Below are 20,344 nucleotides of genomic sequence, written 5' to 3'. Positions count from 1 at the left end.
CAGTAACAGCCAAATTCATTGCCCCATGATTGGTTCTGCTGCACAGGAGACAACGCGAAGGAGGTAGTGTGGAAGTGCAATAGTCACATTCAGTTGTAAAGGAAATAGATAAGTGTTTCTATGGCCACAAACAAGACTCCAAGTTGGTACGTTGCTTTCCTGGTGCCAGGGTCAAGGATGTCTCAGAGTGGCTACAGGACATTCTGGAGGGGAAGGGTGAACAGCCAGTGGTCTTGGTACACATGAGTACCCAAACTTAGGTGAAAAAAAATGATATCCTAAAGCTAATTGTAGGGAATTAGGAAGTCAGTTGAAAACTAGAACCTCAGTGATCTCAGGATTACCGCCAGTGTCATATGCCAGTCAGAGTAGAAATAGCAGGATATACTGGATGAATTTGTGGCTGGAAAGATAGTACGAGGGGGAGGATCTCAAATTCTTGGGACATTAAGACCAGTTCTGGGGGAGGTGGGACCAATACAAACTGGATGGATACAGCTGGGCAGGATCAGGACTGATGTCCGAAGGCAAGTATTTGCTAATGTGGTTGGGATGGCAGGGGAATGGGAACCTAAGCAGGGTGCTGAGGGAAACAGAGAGAAGGATGGCAATAAAAGAAAGTACATTAAAATGCAAAGATAATCAAGGGCAAGAAGACAAACACGAGGAAAGGTTAGGGATAATGTCATAGCCATTATGGAGATATGGTTACAAGGGGATCAAAACCAGAATCTAAACATCCAGGGATATTTGACACTAGAGAGATGGAAAAGTTGGTGGGGTAGCCCTGTTAATAAGAAATGAAATGAGGACAGTGAGAGAGATTACCTAGGCTTGGATGATGTAGAGTCCATTTCAGTGGAGTTAAACAGCAAGGGAAAGAAAACTTTAGTAGCAGTAATGTATAGGCTCCCAAGGGTATAAATCATCAAATTATAGGAGCATGTAAAAATAGTGGAGTAATAATTATGGGTTACTTTAATCTTCATGTTGATTGAGTTAATCACATTGGAAAGGGTAGCTACAATAACTCAGTTACATAGTGTACTCGGGAAACATGTCATGGAGCCAACTAGGAAACAGATAATCTTGGAAGTGGTAATGGGTAATGTGACAAGTTTAATAAATGACCTCTGAATAAAGATCCCCTAGGAGGTGGTGATCATAACATAACAGAACCTAATATTCAATTTAAGAGTGAGAAACTTGGCTCAGAAAGAACTGTTTTTAATTTAAGTAAAGGGAATTACAATGAAATGAGGAGAGAGTTAGCTGAAGTGAAGTGAGCAGATAGATTAGCAGGGATAGTCCATAGTTTAAGTGGATTGGCAATGCTAAATTGTCCTGTAATTTCCAGGGATGTGCAGGCTAGGTGGATTAGCCGCGGGAAATGCAGGGGGTGATCTGAATGGTATGCTCTTCGGAGGGTCGGTGTGAACTTAATAGGTCAAATGGTCTGCTTCCACACTCTATGGATTTTATGCTTCTATGAATGGCATTAAGCAGGCAGTGGTGGACATTTAAGGAGGTAATTCATGACTCTCAGCAGAAATACATCCCAGTAAGGAGGAAAGATTCTAAGAGAGGGATAAACCAACAACCAAGAAATTTAAGGAGAGTATAAAGTTGAAAAAAAAGCATACATGAAGGCAAAAGCCAATGATAGCCAGTCAGTGACTGGGAATAATGCAGAATCTAGCAAAGCAGTAAAAAGATAATAAAGAGAGAGAAAATAAACAATGAGACAACTAGTGAGGAGTTTAAAAACTGATATATATATAAAGGAAAGAGGCCAAAGTAACTGACTAATTTATTAAAGAATTTTGAGCAAGTCACAAATGGAGTGGATAGAGGGAAACAAGGAGATGTGTTGTATTTAGATTTTCAGAAGGCATTTGACAAGGTACCTCATAAAAGGTTAAGTCATAAGATAAGAGCCCACGCTTTTGGAGGTAGTATGTTAGAGTCATAGAGCTGTACTGCTTGGATACAGACCCTTCCATCCAACTCGTCCATGCCTACTCATCCACTACTCACTTGAGTTTTGCAGACTGAGAGGTGCTATCATTAACCATATAGGATTCTTAAGGGGCTTGACAGGGTAAATGCTGAGAGGATGCTTCCCCTCATGGGAAGACTCTGGGACCTGAGGGAATAATCTCAGAATAAAGGAGCATCAACTTAAAATGTGTGATGAGGAACTCTGAGGGTTGAAACTTCTTGCCACAGAGAAGTGTGGGATTAGAGTCCTTGTGTGTATTTAAGGCTGAGATCAATAGATTCTTGATCAGAAGGGTTGCAGGGAAAAGGCAGGAAGGTGGATATGAGGTCGTCGTGATCCTATTGAAAGGCAGAGCAGGCTTAGGGGCTGAAAGGCCCACTCCTGTTTGTGTTTCTTATGGTCTTAAGAACTGTGTGTACCTGGGATGTGGGATGATCCTATGAGGAAAGGGTGAGAAAGCTGGCCTGTATCCATTGGAGTTTAGGAGAACAAAGGGTGATCCTGCTGAGACACAGAAGATCCTGAAATGACTTGCAGAGTAGATGTTGGAATGATTAGCTGAATCTCACCACATTTTGGCAAACTGAGTTTCATGGAAGGTTTCTCTTAGCAAGACCTAGCGCATTTTCACGTAGTTGTCTCCTAGCGCACCCTCATCCAATGCAAGTCCAATTCTCTTCTGCTTGCCATAGTTGCAGGAACTCCCAGGATACCCAAGCATTCCTGGAGCTGGCATCACACCTAAACATTTGTTGTGCAATCAGGCAAGTGCTGGCAATCCACAGCAGCTCTCCGTGGTTCCAGATATTCAGCCCAGGCATTCAGCCCAATCCTGGCTGAGAAGATGAATTTGGTGGCTTACTTTGGGAGAACCCTGTATACCTCAGTCTGAAACAGGAAAACTTGTGTACCTCAGTCTGGGCTGGGAACCCTTGTGTACCTCAGTCTGGGCTGGGAACCCTGTGCACTTCAGTCTGAGCTGGGAACCCTGTGCACTTCAGTCTGAGCTGGGAACCCTGTGTACCTCTGTCTGAGCTGGGAACCCTGTATACCTCTGTCTGAGCTGGGAACCCTGTGTACCTCTGTCTGAGCTGGGAACCGTGTGTACCTCAGTCTGGGCTGAGAACCATTATACCTCAGTCTGAAATGGGAACCCTGTGTACCTCAGTCTGTGCTGGGAACCTTGTGTACCTCAGTCTGTGCTGGGAACCCTGTGTATCTCAGCCTGAGCTGGGAACCCTATATACCTCAATCTGAGCTGGGAACCCTGTGTTCCAACGTCTGGAATGGGAACCCTGTATACCTCAGTCTATGCTGGAAACCGTGTACCTCAGTCTGGGCTGGGAACCCTGTGTACCGCAGTCTGGGTTGGGAACACTGTGTACCTCAGTCTGGGCTGGGAATCCTGTGTATCGCAGTCTGGAATGAGAACACTGTGTACCTCAGTTTGGGCTGGGAACCTGTGTACCTCAGTCTGAGCTGGGAACCCTGTGTACCTGAGTTGAAATGGGAATCCTGCGTACTTCAGTTGAAAGGGGAATCCTGTGTACCTCAGTCTGGAATGGGAAGCCTTTGTACCTCAGTCTGGGCTGGGAACCCTGTGTACCTCAGTCTGGAATGGGAACTCTGTGTACCTCAGTTTGTGCTGGGAATCCTGTGTACCTCATACTGAGCTGGGAACCCTGTGTACCTCAGTCTGAGCTGGGAATCCTGTGTACCTCAGTCAGGAATGAGAACCCTGTGTACCTCAGTTTGTGCTGGGAACCCTGTGTACCTCAGTCTAAAATGGGTAGACTGTGTACCTCAGTCTGGAATGGGAAGCCTGTGTACCTCAGTCTGAGCTGGGAATCCTGTGTACCTCAGTCTGAGCTGGGAATCTGTGTACCTTAGTTGGAATGGGAACCCTGTGTACCTCAGTCTGGAATGGGAAGCCTGTGTCTCTCAGTCTAAAATGGGAAGACTGTGTACATCAGCCTGAGCTGGGAACCCTGTGTACTTCAGCCTGAGCTCGAAATCCTGTGTACCTCAGTTTGGAATGGGAACCCTGTGAACCTCAGTCTGGAATGGGAAGCCTGTGTACCTCAGTCTGAGCTGGGAACCTTGTGTACCTCAGTTTGGAATGGGAATGGGAACCCTGTGTACTTCAGTCTGGGCTGGGAAGCCTGTGTACCTCAGTCTGGAATGGGAAGCCTGTGTACCTCAGTCTGGAATGGGAAGCCTGTGTACCTCAGTCTGGGCTGCGAACCCTGTGTACTTCAGTCTGGAATGGGAACCCTGTGTACCTCAGGCTGGGCTGGGAAGCCTGTGTACCTCAGGCTGGAATGGGAAACCTGTGTACCTCAGTCTGGAATGGGAAGCCTGTGTACCTCAGTCTGGAATGGGAAGCCTGTGTACCTCAGTCTGGGCTGGGAAGCCTGTGTACCTCAGTCTACCTCAGTCTGGAATGGGAAACCTGTGTACCTCAGTCTGGAATGGGAAGCCTGTGTACCTCTGGGCTGCGAACCCTGTGTACTTCAGTCTGGAATGGGAAGCCTGTGTACCTCAGTCTGGGCTGGGAAGCCTGTGTACCTCAGGCTGGGCTGGGAAGCCTGTGTACCTCAGTCTGGAATGGGAAGCCTGTGTACCTCAGTCTGGGCTGGGAAGCCTGTGTACCTCAGTCTGAGCCGGGAACCCTGTGTACCTCAGTCTGGGCCAATATCCCTGAGTACTTCCATCTGTTTCAGGAACACTGTTTACCCCGGTCTTCATATCAATTGGATTTAAATTCCAATAACACCAACAATCTGCTGTGTCCAGTTTATCCCCCCCCTTTTATATGTTAACACAAACAGTGAAAACTGGATAACTCTTCTCTGAAGTGGGTCATCGAGATGGGCCTTTTGCAGCCCCCCCCCCCATGACTATACATGCCTGGACGAACGTCTGAACATGTTCAGGCCTTGAGACTGTTGCTGAGATCTCTTTCCCTGAGCTGGGGGTTTGTGGCCATTTGTAAATTGGCTGTGACCAGATAATTGCCTGACATAATCGTCAGCATTTACACTGAAATCAGACAACAACTGAAATGTCTCAAAATGAGGAAAAAATAAATCAGCCACACACCAGGTCCAATGGAAAGGGAAGCCATTTTATTTGATTAGTGAGAATTAATGTCCTCTCTGATCAACGGATTGGTGCAGATGACATCAAGTTACATCACAGAAGATCCAATCAGATGCTCTACCATCAATGACATCATCAGACAGTACAAATAACAATCCAGTCAGAAGATCAGCATCAAACATCACTAAAAAGGACAGCCTATCACAAGCCCTGCAGCTGCCTGGTAACAGTGAGAACCAACCAATCACAGAGCTCGGTGCTATAGGGCTATCCAATCAGGAAGGGTAACGCCATATACCACCTTGGGGATCTGTTAATTCTCTTGTTGTCCTATACATGTCTTATTTTACAAAATATACAATTCAGGTTGCAAAAGTGCAGTGCCATTATATAGAAGGGGACCTTCAATCCCAACCACACACATGGCTGTGGGAATAATTCACATCTTCAATAAACTACTGTGAGACAGACTTGCTGTGGATGGCCGTGGGTAACCTGGGACCTTTCGGTCTGGGTGAAAGATTACATACTGCCTTTTAGAGGATGCAGTACTTTGGTTTCTGGGTTCTCTCAGGTTTGTGGAGATAGTGGGAACCATCTGCTCTGATATCACCCATGGACATTTGCAAATAACACAGCTTGCCTTTGAATTAGGGCTTCATTTCAGTACTGATGGAGTGCTTTCAGATGAGATACAAAATCAAGGCTCTCTAAGTTGAATCTGAAAGAATAAACAGCACGTTTTGCAGAAGAACACAGGAGTTCTACCTTGCATCCTAGCCTACACTCAATTGACATCACTAAAACAGTTATATGTTTACATACTTAATTGGTGTTTGGAGGACTTTGCTGTGCACAAATTGGCTGTCGCATTTTCCTATGTCCCAATAGGGGACTACACTTCAAAAGTATTTAATTGAGTGTGAAGTGCTTCCTGACCACCGGAGGTCACGGAAGGCGTTAAGAAATGTATGTTCTGTCTTCATCTTAACAGAAGTGCAAGGGAAGGAAAAACTGATGGGAACGATGGGCAGAGTGTTGTGACAGGAATGGATATCATTAAAAATAACAATTTGTGATATTTGTGGGGCGCAACTACCCCCCCCCACCCCACCCAGAACAGTTGTCGCATTTATGTCATTCACAACAGTCATGGTATTTTTAATATCACCTTTGGACAAAACATGATAAAGGTGCTACATAAATGAAAGAATTGTTGTATTTTGGGAATTCAGCGGGCCACTTCACCTGGTGATCTGGGCACTTTGAAACATCAGAAAGCTGATGAGAAAGATCCTTTTCCCAAATGGCATGATAACATGACCATATATGATTACCTCACCAGTCTGATTTCCCAGGAAGAGTTGGTCAAATAGAAGCTGGTTTGGTGATAACGGCTAGAAAACCAAGGGCATGTTTTTGGTGTATTCAGTGGTGCTGGTTGAGTAACTGACAACGAACATGGTCTTCTTCAACTCGTGCCATGGGTTATTATTTTACACTCTCATGTGAGATACGTTAAGACCAACATTTAGTGCCTCAACTAAAAGATAGCACTCCCCTGGTGTTGCACGGTAACATCCGCCTATATTATGTGCTGAAGACCCAGAGTATTAATGGAAATCTCACAAATGCCTGACTTTGCAAACTGCATTAGTTAATGTTGAGAGAGAGAGAGCGCGCGAGAGAGAGAGAGAGAAGAAAGGCTGCAGAGGGGTAAAAGGGGAACTTGAATCCAAGTTCCTGCTTTCTAGAGTTTGTAATGGAAACTGGTCCATCATTGACCCCAGGAGACTCATTTCACTAAACTCCCAATTCATTGCTGAACTGATAAAGTATCAGACCATGACATCTATGCAGGGTGTTTTGGCACAGTGGTAATGGCTAGAAAATCCACATTCAAGTCCCACCTTCCTCAGGTATGTTCCTCAGCAAGACGATTAAAAATAATGACAATGTCCATGCTCAATGCTGGGCTCTCTTAGGAAGGAAATGACAAGATTGACTGAAAGTATAAAACAGGATTCAAGCTTTTTTGAGTCAACATTCAAATTAGAGCCTTGGATCTCCCTTATGGAAAGGACAAATAGAGAAAGAATTGGAATTTAGTCCCATTTTAGGTCTGCATTGCCTACTGGGAGTCTAGTGCTCAGTGGCCAAGCCCACACTGCAAGTGGTTGCAGGAAACAGCAGAGGAACCTTTAAGGCTTGCACATTAGTCATTGGTATGGTAACTAGTGACATAATGAGGGAGGGAGAACAGCTCAGCTCTGGGGAAGTGGTTGTGATTTCTTTGCCCAGTTGGGAATTGAGAATGCATCTTGGTTTTACTCCTCACTGATTCCAAATAACTGGAATTCGCTCATGGACCATTCAGGACTGTAGGATTGTAGGCACTGGGAAAATTGCTGTGATCCATAACCACTTGTGCTGTGTGTTGGATGCAAGCCCTTGTGACAGATGATTCCTTCAATCCAGTTTCATTCAAATGCTCCTTGCTGCTTTTTTTTTTGAACCAAGACCTTGCTAAGGGCCAAACACAAGAAACAGAATAATGAGAGGGGTGTTGGATGTTGTTTGCCAGATCACTTCTCCTTTTCTCCTTCCATGTGCAGCTTCAATAAGTTCACTAAATGTGAAAAGGAACTCACAGAAGTATAGGACGGATGATGTAAGTGCCTTGCCCTCTTCAGTAGCTACTGAGGTCGATTGAGCATTACTGGTTTGTGAATATATCAATTCAACAACCGTGCTTATAGTTATAAACATTCCTCGGCATAGATGTATTTAAACCACAGAAGCAGTCAGTTTGAGAGAGCAGCGAATAAAAGTATAGGACATCCAAAGCCTTATTAATAGATTTGATTAATTATCGTCACATGTACCTAGGTACAGTGAAAAGTTCTGTTTTGCATGCAGTATATCATGCAAAGTGCATGCGGGTGCAACAGAGCAAGAAACACAATATTACGGCTGCAGAGATGGTGTACAAAGAACGAGATCAACATTAAATTTGAGAGGTCCATTCAGAAGTCTAATAACAGGTGGGAAGAAGCTGTTCTTGAATAGGGGCTTAGGGGGACAAGATAGGATGTAAATGTTCAACTTGTAGAAGACATTAGTTTAGCCTCGTCTGTAGTATTTCACCCAATTCCGGGTGCCACACTTTAAGGACATAAAGGTATTGGAATGCAGAAAAGATTCAGAAAAATGAGGAACCTTCAGTTATGAAGAGTGGTCGGAGCAGTTAGCACCATTCTGCTTGAACAAGTGAAAAGGAGATTGGACTGAGGTGTTCAAATCATGAGGGTCTATACAGGACAGGAGGAAGAGAAACTGTTCCCACTTCCGAAGGATTGGAAATGAGCGTGCATAGATTTAATGTAATTGGTGAAAAAATACGTAAAAGTGAAATGGGGTGGTTAATCAGTGCCGGCCCACCTCTTGTGAAGGAATAATAAATACAAGGGGCTTTTTCTCACCCATCGAGTGGTTCAGGTCTGGAATACTCTGCCCAAAAACTAGTTGGATTCAGATGCAATTGAGGTTTTTAAAAGGGAATGTTGTCCAAAGAGGGAGAATGTGCTAGAAGAATGGCTGTTACATGAGGAGCCAGTACAGAGACAGTGGGGCTGAATGGACTCTTTCTGTGTTGAAACCATTCTGTGCTTGTGCACAGCATTGCAAAACCCATAAAGACCCAGCATTGGAGGCCATTTGGCCCATTTGTATAGGCCTTTTCTTTGAGAAAGCTGTTAAATGATTCCTTACCTATTCCTCTTCGTCAGAGCCTTGCTATTGCTTCTTTTTCAAGTGTATCACCTATTTGAAAGTCACAGCTGAATCTGTTTCCAGTGGTGTTTCAGGTAGTACATTCCAGCTGAGTACACACTCTCATCTGCTTCCTGGTTCTTTCATCAAGGAGAACGAGAAGGGCAAAACTTGGTTCCAGCAACAAGTAGGTACCATCAATTTGATCTGTTCTTCAGGCAGCCTCCCAGCAGCAATGTATACTGACAGTCTAGCTGCTCGCTGCCCTACATATTTCCATTGACTCACAAAGAAACCCTACTCTTTGCTTGCCTTAGACATGCTTGACTAGGAATGAACAATGATCATAAATGACAGAGCAGAAGGACATGCAAACATGAGCAGGAAAGCAGATTTCATCTTCATGACATAGGTTTGACAGAGAGTAGACTGGAATGGAACACTTCTTCTGTGATAGCAGCATCGAGCACTCCCAGATCAATATATTACAGATTGGATACAAGGTAGAATGTTCCTTACAGTAAATACCAATCAAAGGCTTGTCACTGCTACCTCTAGTACAGACCGGAGTGTTGCAGATGGAGTGAAACAGCCTAAATATTTAAAGAGAATATTAAAGAGTCAGAAAATTTCTGCAAAAAAGATGTTCCACGTAAAGATGTGTGTGTATCATAAAGCATCACATGATCTTGTGGTTACACACAATGGCCTAAAGACCAGTCCTACCATCTTCAGGGGTGACAATACCCCCCCCCCCCCCCCCAAACCCCTCAATCAAGTTCAGAGTCTCTCTCTCTCTCTCTCACACACACACAGACTCACAGTCCTCTGTCTTGTGGAATTGAAACTCAAGACTAAACTGTTTGCAGCCTCGCCTCTCCAACATTGATTGATGCTGCATGAAAGAAAATAAAGGACTGTTGTATTGAGGTATGTGTCTTTGTAATCATTGCCCATCCATGCAGCTCCTGTGGAGCATAGGTTGAAGTGGGAAAAATTCAGAGTGGAAATGGCTATGTTCAAAGAGCTGTTGGAAACAGCTGTTGCCTGTTGTCACAGATACTGGAGAATGAATACTGTGTAACCATCGGATGCAAGGGTGAAAGCAGGCCATTCAGCTCATCAATTCCACACCACCCCTCTGAAAAGCATCCCACCAGACCCATTTCCCCAGCCCAGATCCTATAATCCCGCATTTCCCCTGGCTGATCTACCATTTAGCCTGTACATCCCTTGATACTATAGACAACTTAGAATTGCCATTCCACCTAACCTGTTGGTGATAGTTGGGCTGTTTGGCTCAGTCCAGTATTGGATTGGTCAGTTTGTTAAGATCATAATCTTAATGACCTGGAAAGAGTTATTTGTGGGGAATGGAGAGGGCAAAGCTGTAGGATGAGGCTGTGGCAGAAATAAACACAAACATTAAATTGTTTCTGCTGTTCATGCCAAGACCTATCATCTTCCCAGGTACAAGGTGTTCAGATTATTCTAAAGCCTCATCTTTCAATGGTGAGTTTACTGTGAAGGCCTAAGGGATGCGATGACCTGCAAATTGAGAAAAGCAACCTGCTCTCTGCTCGTGTGCCAGCTCTAGCATTCGACGAAACACAAAAATGAATTCCGGATACACGGGAGAAAAAAGGCCCAAGGTTTTTATCCCCCTCAGACTTTGACTCTAGTCGTAATACAGTGAGACTTGGACAGAACAGGGTTGAGCATTGGGAAGGTGGAGAAATGTAGACAAGCAATTAAAAAAAAAGCAAGTCTGTTTCACACGTAATACAAAACAAAGACCGACAACAACTCTTTTTATATAACACAGAATATGAACAATCTTCTTAGAGAGAGAGAGAAAAAAAAATCATCCATTTACATTTCCAAAAGGATAACATGTCCATGTCCAAAGGATATTTTAAAAAAATAAATTAGAAACCAACATAGTTTAATTAACACAGAGGTGAGATTACTGTTAACCTCCATGTATGTAGAGGGACATCACTCCATACAGTCACTACATCATTTACCGTTTACAAGTTAGACATTTGCATTGTGATTAACAACAAGCTACTTAGCTACTAAGTGCAAAATCTTGGTGAGCGGAATCGACTAATTCTATCTCCTCTCAGTTTGAAAACAGTCAATTGTTTGTTAGATATAATTTACAGCATATTTTCGACTGCTATGAACACTATGTACGAGACTACAACAGGCAAGAGAAAACTCCAAGGCAGCTTGCCTGTGAGAAAGAATGCTTGTTTTGTGGAACATCATCCTTTGGTAGTTTCCCACCTCCCCCCATACATATGAGAATGGCAATGACATGGCTAATGGACATTGTAGTGCTATTGTAGAAGGATCTACCAAATAGCCTAGATCAACAATCCAGGTATAAGTGAGCTCAATTTCCACTGAGGCAGTTTCAAGAACCTGAATTAATTCTTTTCTGAAAAAAAGAGGCAGTTTCCATTAAATGGATCATGAATTAGTCCAAAAATCCAATTGGGTCACTGATGTCCATTAGAGAAGGAAACCTGTTGTTTTTCCTCAGTTTGGCCTTTAGGTGATTCCAGTCTTACACCCATCTGGGTCAACTGCCTGAGGTAGCACAGTAAGACACTTAGCTGTGTCAAAACTGCATCTCAAGAGGTTGACCTCCCACCACTTTGTTAGCAGATCACATTGGGCAAGAAATTCTAGCCATGCCAGAGATCCCTGCTTCTGTCAATTAATTGAAATAAAGGTGGTTTTCTTCCCTGGAGAGCTCAAAACATCTCCTGTGATCACTTCAGAACTCTGGTTGGTAAAAACAATGATCAGTGTGGAATGGAGTCTTTCTGATTGGAAAGATTCTCCCCAAATACTGGCCAAGTCCGTGTGGTTTAGTTGATCTCATCTTGGGTGGTTCTAGGAACCCTTGGCTGCAGTGTCCAAGGTTTCCTGTGAGAATATAACATTCCAGATTTTTTTAAAAAAAGGTGTTTCAGCTCAATCTGCCCAGTATCCTTGCTCTCCCACAGATTTCCATCCCTTCAGCTACCTCACTTTCTTAAAAGAAGCTATGTTTTAAACCCAAACTTTAAAAAAAAATTCTTCTGAAAGAATACTGCAAGGAAGAGTCTTGGAGGTGTTTATTAACTGACTTAGTGAACAAATACTTCCTGCTCTCCATCTGAATTCTCCCTTACATTCTACTAATGTCAAATTTATGCCATCTGACCCTAAGTTTAAAAAAAAATAGTTTCCCTTACTCAAACTGTTTGATATTGGAACAATCTCAGTATTTATCTTCCCCCTTTCTGAAGCATCGAGTTCAAGTTTCATCGAATTCATTGATGATTCCCAATCAGACTCCTTATCTTCTCTAACGAACATCGGTGGTTTCATGCCAAGGTGATTAGATTTGATCAGCTTTAACTACCTCAATGAATGCCAAGTATAGCCCCAGATATTGGTTCTGTATTATATGTACGTATATTTTCAGTCACGTTCATGGCACAGATAGAGATCTTTCAAAATGCCAATTCCTCAAAAAATCCCAATCCCTTCATCTACACTTTTCACTTGGTTCTGAATGTTTTCACTTTTAATACAAGGCCAATTTCCCAAAATTCCTATTGAATCTACACCCACCACATCCTTCAGGCAGTATAGCCCAGATTTGAACAACTCTCAACATTAAAACAAAATTGATTTCCTCCTCCTCTCCCTTGGTTCTTTTGCGAATTGCCCTGAATGTGGTTGCCAACCAACCTGCATGGAAAAGGGTTCAGAACAGTGAACAACCCTATTTAAAAACAGCCCTTGAAGGAGGAGATTAATGCCAGCTTCTCTTCTTTCCGGTCAATTCATCAATTGCTGCACTACAGATTTCAAACGAGATGTCAGTTGAAATGATGCTGGGTGATGTTAACAATGAGCAGATTCAGACCGAAGCTACAAATCGGCATCAATGAGTCTCCACCTAAAAAGGCTCGCATTGCCAATTGAATTCAGGCAATTACGTATTCACAGGCTCCATTACTAACCCACCTGCAAGACTTCATCATGAGTGCAGTTGTCCAGGTTCTTTGGATACTGCCTGACACTACGGGGACAGAAGGGCAATGTAAAGGATTGAAGATTACTGTTTTTATAGGTCTGTCACCAGCAGCCACAGAGCAGGTTAGTGGTTGAAGCAGGTGGGAAGCTGTGCCATCACTCTCCACCCTCCCCCCCTCGTTGGGTACACCGTTGTCTGCGTTCATGTATGGTCATCTGGGTTAGGAGCTGAAACTCCTGGACCATGTAAGAGTCACCACCAAGGAACCGTATCCCAGGAGGAATTAACCCCCTTGGGATCCCATCCCAGTAAAAATCCATTCCAGTTGGATCACACTCCAGCAGGAGTCGGCATCTGTGGAAGTTCAGTGGGGATGGGGACAAAAAAAATATTCAATGTCTGGGACAGCGGTTACTGACGCTCTGCTATGTTAACAGCAGAGACCTGAGCAGGTTTGATGATTTGTGCAGGTTTGTTTGAAAACTGGTGTCTGAGTACATTGTGGGATCTTTCACAATTTGAAGGAGCCCCCAGCGCTGTTGATCAGTATTAAAAATGCCCTTGTACATTCCCACCCTCTCTAGAAATAGGCTGCTGAATGATATCTTTTATCTCCCCCCACCCCCCCCCCCCTCGCTTTTTCCATGGGCTGTGCTTATTTAAACAAATGTTACGTCTCTTAATATTTTCTACTGCTGATGAAAGGACAGCAACTCGGAACATTTACTTTGTTGTGAAACCTCAGCAGCTCTGGCAGCATCTGTGGAGAGAGAGGAACAGTTTCTGTTTTTAGCTCAGATCACCAGCATCTGCAGTACTTTGGCTGTCTGGTTGATCCACGCATCCTCCTCTCACAATTTATGCTCAAGGATCCAGGATCAATTTTATGTTTCTCTATCTCAAAACAGGCTTGATCGAGAATGGAAAATGTTGGCTTCTTTACTACCTGCTCGAACATAGCAGTCAGGTGGGGAGGAGGGGGGGTGGGGGTGTTCAGGTCAGGCTGACCACTCTGTCACACTATCCATTTTGGGGTCCAGTGGCCCACCCTAATAGAAATGTGTATGTCTCTCTCTTACACACACTTTGGATGGGGATGTTTTTGTCAACTGAGCACCAAGTTACAGAAACAGATTTATACTGCCATACCGTTGATAGAGTCCAACGCACTCAAGTAACTTCAGAAACTCACCTAAAGATCCACAAAATTGAGAGAATATTACCTCAGTGCTCTGTACAGGCTGACGGTTTGACCCATAACAGGAGCTCCGTCAAGAGACGGAACAGCTGTATGCGCTGTCCAATGGAAAGAGAGTCATACATACAAAGCACAATCCGCTGATGCCAGTTTTTACTGAGCTACTGTCAGGTGACTCTGGTGGAACCTCATGTTTTGCACCATATGGCCTTAAAAAGAGGTGTTATCTTCTACATTTGTATATCAAAGTGCATGTTTCAGACACACAGGCCACACCAGCCCCACTTACTATCTTTCTAAACTAATACAGCAGGCACTGCATGCACCTCTTGTAATAACAATGCTTGATCTCATTCCACCATTGGCCCTGTGCGTCAACTCAGATTTGCAGACTTTAAAGTTCAGACAGATGAAGGCAGGGGCCGACAAGAGCAGGACAGAAAAGCATCAGCCAGGGTTCCACAGAGCCTATTGTAGGCCCACCAGTCTTCAATGTAGCTCCTCCTGGTTGAAGCTGTAAGTTCAGCCAGTTGCCTCCAGGTTGTCCCTGCTAACCTACAGAGGAAGTAAAAGCAGGGAGGGCACTTCCAATATGAATGGCAATGGCTCAGATCCCTGACCTGTCACGTGACAAGAGTGTGGTCCGAGGGTGAGGGGGAGGGGAGTGTGATGGGCATTCCCACAAGTACACCACAGGAGACTGGGAGGCAGGGCACAAAACTGTTCGCACGCGCGGCATGGCTTACTGATCCATTGGGATTGTCCTGGCATTTCTAGTGAACCAGGATTAATCTTCAGGTCTGAGGAGATCCAGGGAGCAGATATCTTGGTTGAATGACAAAAAAGTTCATTTTCAACTGAGATGGGAAGGTGGCACGGTTTCAGGGTGGGAGTGTGAGGGAGAGGCTGTTGACAGCAGGGAGGTGATAGGATCAAATCTCCAGGAATATTTACAACTAGGGTGCCAACCCCTCGTGCAATACATTGCCTCTTAAGTCTCTTAGACAAATGAAAGGGAGTCAGGAGGAAGAGCCCTGTGATGTTCAGGGAGATCCCTCCCTGATTATGTCTGCCATCTCTCTCTCCTTTTCAAAGGCATTCCTCAAAACCTCTCTCTCTGACCAAGTTTTTGGTCAAAATGTCCTAGTATCTCTTTCTGCAGTGCAGTGTCAAATATTGTCTGTTTATGTTATTGGCGAACACTGTGAGGTGTTTTTACAATGTTAAAATGCCCATAGTCATTGGGGGTGAAGGGAGTGAAGTACTGGATCAGTACTGTGACCTTGTTATGGGACAAAGCAACAATCATTCAGAATCATGCTCCTGGCAATGCAGGGAAAGCTCATTTGCTCAATGCTAATGGTGGATGGTGGTGAGAAGCAGCTCATTGTTGGCTCTCAGATGAAAATAAAATGAATTAAATATTTTTAGTCAGTCACTTCAGATGTGTTAAGGCACGTCTCTAGAGCAGATGGAATTCAAACCAGGCCTACAGGTAGGCACACTACCATGACACAAGAAACCCTCTGAAAAATCAAGCTGAGAGAAACCAGTTCTCTCCAGCAGCATGAGATGCCTTTTACAAAATTGAAGTTCCAGCCACGGTCTACAGGAAATGCTTCAACTGGTAGCAGCTAACAACATAGGAACAGGAGGTCACCATTCAGCCTCATTCAATCTATTCCACTACATCACCATCAATTTGTATTTTGACTCCTTCAACTTGTCTTGATTCCGGAACACAAGCTAACAAAAATCCATTCATCTCCGTTCGAATGTTCATTGCTCCCATTATCCATACCTTTTGTGGGTGGAGAGAGTTCCAGATTTCCATTTGTCTTGGTGCAACAATTGACTGTAGATCTGACACATTCAAGAAGTTCAATGTTGTCCAGGACAAATCTGCCTGCTTAGCTGGTACCCCATCCATCAACCTTCTACCATTGACACTGAGTAACAGCAGTGTGCACCAACTTTAGAATGTATAGCAGCAACTCACCAAGGCTTCTTCCCTCTACCAAAAGCAACAGATACATCAGAATACCACCATCTGAAAGTACCCCCTCTGTTGTTCCTTCACTTGTCACTGGATCAAAACCTGAAATTCCCTCCTTAATGGCATTACGGGTCTATCCACAACGTGTGGTCTCAAGAAGGCAGCTCACTGTCACGTTCTCCAAAGCAATTAGGGATGGGCAATAAATTCTGGCCAAGCCAGTGATGTCTACATCCGGTGGTGGAATTGTTTTAAATAAGATGCTTTTCAAGTAACTCTAAAAAGCTTGGCTTCAATTTGATTACTTACAATATATCACTGACACATCCTGCGCAGCTAAAGTCAGACATGGTCAGTGCAGCGGTTCAGCAAATCTCAGATTTGGAGTAATGGTGCTGAGGTACCCAAGTTCAGCAGTACCCTTGGCCTGTGTCTCTTGGGTGACAGGAGGGGGGTTAGGGTATCATTAGTAGTACCACTCACTGCGCGCGAGCGGACACACACACACAAAGCCAATGGAAAACGACAGTCTTCACAGTCTAACTGTCCATCCCAATTCACTCGCTGTCCAGGAAGGGAGTTGAATGAGATAGCGGAGGACCAACAATCACTCCCAATAGGAGTCTATTCTTGGGAACAAACTCCCCAAACGTTCAGAACACAGTCGTATCGCCGTCCCAGCTTGAATAGAGAAACACAAATTGAAGGACGCTCCTTTGTCGCACATTCGTGATGTGGAAAAATCAGTCACCAGCCACAGATCATTTTCTACCTATCCATATCAAAATTTGCCACCTTGTAGTCTTTACGCATTATGTGTACAGAGTTTGTAATGTAATTTGTTGTTTCAGTACTGAAGTTGGGGTTGGCATTGAAGGTGTCCTGTTACCTTTCACCTTTGACAGTGGACACCCACAACAGCTGGGGTTAGCCAAACAGCAACAATCAATCCCCACTCCCCAAAATAGCACACCCTCCCACTCCAGCATATACAGAACCAAATGAAACCAAGAACCATAATGACAATGTGCATTTGTCAAACGAGATGATGGGATTTCACATTAAATGTCATGTAGTCCCTCTGCCTGTTTTAGTAACACTTTGTACATCGAAAACAGTTTCTTACAAAAGGAATACTACATTGATTAATTGCTTCACAAAAAGAAGTAGGATAAGTTAAACTACATATTTTAACCACAGACTCTGCCTAATTTCCATATTATTGTTATGTTATGCTGCATTGAGTAACAACTGCATTATTTATTAATTATTGAATTGAAATAGTGTGCTACAATATTTATACTTTGCCTCCGCTCACTGAAGCAGCAGCAGGACTGAGGTTTTGTTTTGTCCTCCTCTATGTACATAGACGTCAATCCCAGGTGCAGGAGGAGCCTGGAACCTCAACAGTCAGACGAGTGGGCTCCTGACAGAGCTAAAGGCCAAACTCCTGGCCCACGTGGCCAAGCTTCTTCAATCACGGCCAAACAGCGAGCCGCGACAATGCATGCACCTTTTTCTTTTCCTCATGTCTTCCTCGTATTGCTTGGATGGCAGCTTGCCTGAGCTCACAGAAGAAAGGGTCGGTGTCCGAGGTAACCCTGAAATGGAGTCCTTTTCTTTATATTATATATCTATTTATATGTGGATATATTTTCCAGTGCTGACTTGTTGCTACGGGCAACCCTCGTTTCACTAGGAGAAATAACTGCTGCACTTTTACTTCAAGTATATATATATATAATTTCTCTTAAAAAAAGGAAGGGGATAAAGCAGTTCTAATCTTGCAAGGCTTCCTTCCTGCATCCAGGTAGTGCTCCAGACTGGAAGTTAGGCTCAAGGCCCTCCCAGCCAAGTAGGCCCAAGCGGCCTCCTCCGTCGCGGGTGAGAGAGGGGGAGAGATGCCAGGCCGGCTCAGGTCACATGGTGCCCGACTTGTCCGACGCGCCATTGGGAAAGACCTTCTCAGTGGGGGTAAGGGCAGGGCTGCCCAGCCCAGAGCTGCTGCCGCTGCTGCTGGAGCGGTGCTGGATCACAGGCCTAGCGGGCCTTGTCGGCGGGGGCCGGAGCTGTGACCCCGCCAGCCTGGCCGACAGGGCCGGCTTGAAGGTGGTCATCATCTCGCTGGATGAGCTGGAGCTGCGCCTCATGGCGGCGTCGGGGTCACGGATGACAATGGTATGGAGCGGGCTGGCGGGCTCAGAGTTGACGGCACTCGACTGCGGGTTCTTCATCTGCTCCAGGGTGTCGAGCACTACGTCGGGGGCTTGCTTCGCCGTGTTCTGCCTCTCCAGTTCACGCAGCTCATTGAGCGCCGTGCTCATGGTCTTCTCAATGTCCTGGGCCAGAAACAAAACTGAAAATTATTCTTCAGTAGCAGCGCCAAAACTAAAGAAAAAAGAATAAATGAAACATTCCCACGTCCAGGAAAACGTTCGAAAAAAAAAAAAAGCTCCTTTTTTCCCCCAAAACAAATTTTATTGCATGTCTTTTGGTTACAAGCAGTTTATCGAGCATTTACATTTATTGAGTACAGAATATACAGGACAAGGTACATGATAACATGCGATAGCCAGTGTACCTTGTAGAGAGGCCTCCACCAACAGCAACCCCGCTCCCCCCCAAACCCCCATGAGACTGATTCTAGGGAATGGTAACAGTGTTGGGATGCCAACCCTTCAGGAGTTTTTAGACAATAGGATTCATGTCTTGGATGCTACGAAGAAAAAAATCTAGTGGAGTGTAATCATTAAGCCATTTGATTGTTTTTATAACAGTGTGTGTTATAAACAGGGAGAAAGTGCTATTTGGCCAATAGTTAAGAATCATTTATTCAATCAGGTGACCTAGAGTCTGTATCTAATTGGGTACCTATCCTACATGGTGCAGATAGGAACAGCACTAAGATTCTCAATTCTTTAAGCACTTGAAGGTGGTTATGTGGAGGCAAGGGATAGTTGGAGGTGGAATGGCTGGATGGATGATGAAAGGTATATGAACATATCTAGTTGGCAAGATCCACTGTGACATTTCACCCACAGACTCAATACTTGGTGGGTTTTGGTAGCACAGGATCCCAGTAGCACAGTGACTGGTCAGACAAGTGAGAGAGTATGGATGCACCTCTTCTGGGTTTCTGAGACAACGTTGAGATTCTTTGGCCAGTGGCAGCAGGGTGAACATGGGGACCAGGCTTTGTGTCCTCTCTCAGGCTCACACTGTGCTGTTTGGATGTTGGCTATAATGCCTCACTAACCATTGCTTAGATCTCCTACCAACACCTCAGTTGGCCGCCTTTGGAAGCCAGGAGCCTAATCATATTCGGGTCTAGGGAGAATCGGGAAGATGGGTGCTGGGTTTAGTTCAACCTGCTGACAAGTTTCATTCCACACGTGCCAGTCCTCACACATGTTATGTACTCTTCCTGGGTCAATTATTTGCTTGCCCTAGCTGCTGCATATGTTGGGGTCCAGCCTTGCTTTGTCACAATAGGTTGGCAATATCTGACAACCCTAAAAGGTGCAATGGACTGCCCTCTCTTCCATAGCCTTTAGTTCGCGAAAGTGCATTACATTTTTGTACAGAACCCATGTCTAAAAGTCATCAGTTGTCTCTCAAAACTTCTCACTGCTCCCCTAAGCATCGCGTTCCATTCACGTGATGGTTGGTTCTGATCCCTTTTCATTCACGAGAGCCTGTAATAGTAATATTGAGAATTTAAGGGCTGGCCAAAGGCACTAATGCAATGTACCTAATGACTGATGAGTTAATACTCCATCTGATGTGTCACTTAGTCTTAACTGAATCTGGTTCAATTCTAATTACTCAAGGTAGCATACCCATACGCCGTTTCATCTAATCTGGTAAACAATTGTGGACACAAATGTTGTGCACTACCTTTTTGAATTGTGCAGATAGCAATCAACATAAAAGCAAATATCCCCTATTAAACACAAACAGTCTCTGCTCCATAATACACTTGCTTAATTTCAGTTATACAATCTACTGCCGCACAGCTGCTACCACAAGTTCCATGCACAATGAGGTCTTAAACTCCTTTCCCATTTCTTAGCTTGATACATAAAATGAAGATCAAAGCTCCCTCTCCAAGTTGTCCCATCAAACACTCCCCAAATATAGGTACAGAACTGGTTAGATACAGAATAAAGATCCCTTCTACACAGTCCATGGAGTAATCTCAGAACAGATACAGCAAAGGTTAATTATAGGTAA

At 44.3% G+C, this 20,344-nt stretch overlaps 1 protein-coding gene across 1 annotated transcript in view; it reads right to left on the bottom strand.

Annotated features, from left to right (window-relative positions):
• Positions 1-5,108: 5,108 nt before the first annotated feature.
• Positions 5,109-20,344, bottom strand: part of LOC122559274 (SLIT-ROBO Rho GTPase-activating protein 3-like) — a 32,876-nt gene continuing 17,640 nt past the window's right edge. Inside the window, exon 9 of the mRNA XM_043708655.1 lies at positions 5,109-18,450. Coding sequence (XP_043564590.1) covers positions 18,031-18,450 — 420 coding nt within the window. The 3' untranslated portion in view covers positions 5,109-18,030. The remainder of the gene's footprint in view (positions 18,451-20,344) is intronic.

Source organism: Chiloscyllium plagiosum, chromosome 18, assembly GCF_004010195.1.
Source record: "Chiloscyllium plagiosum isolate BGI_BamShark_2017 chromosome 18, ASM401019v2, whole genome shotgun sequence".
Classification (NCBI taxonomy): Eukaryota; Metazoa; Chordata; class Chondrichthyes; order Orectolobiformes; family Hemiscylliidae; genus Chiloscyllium; species Chiloscyllium plagiosum.
The sequence above is the reverse complement of the archived record's forward strand: the minus strand, read 5'-3'. Positions and strand labels throughout refer to the sequence as shown.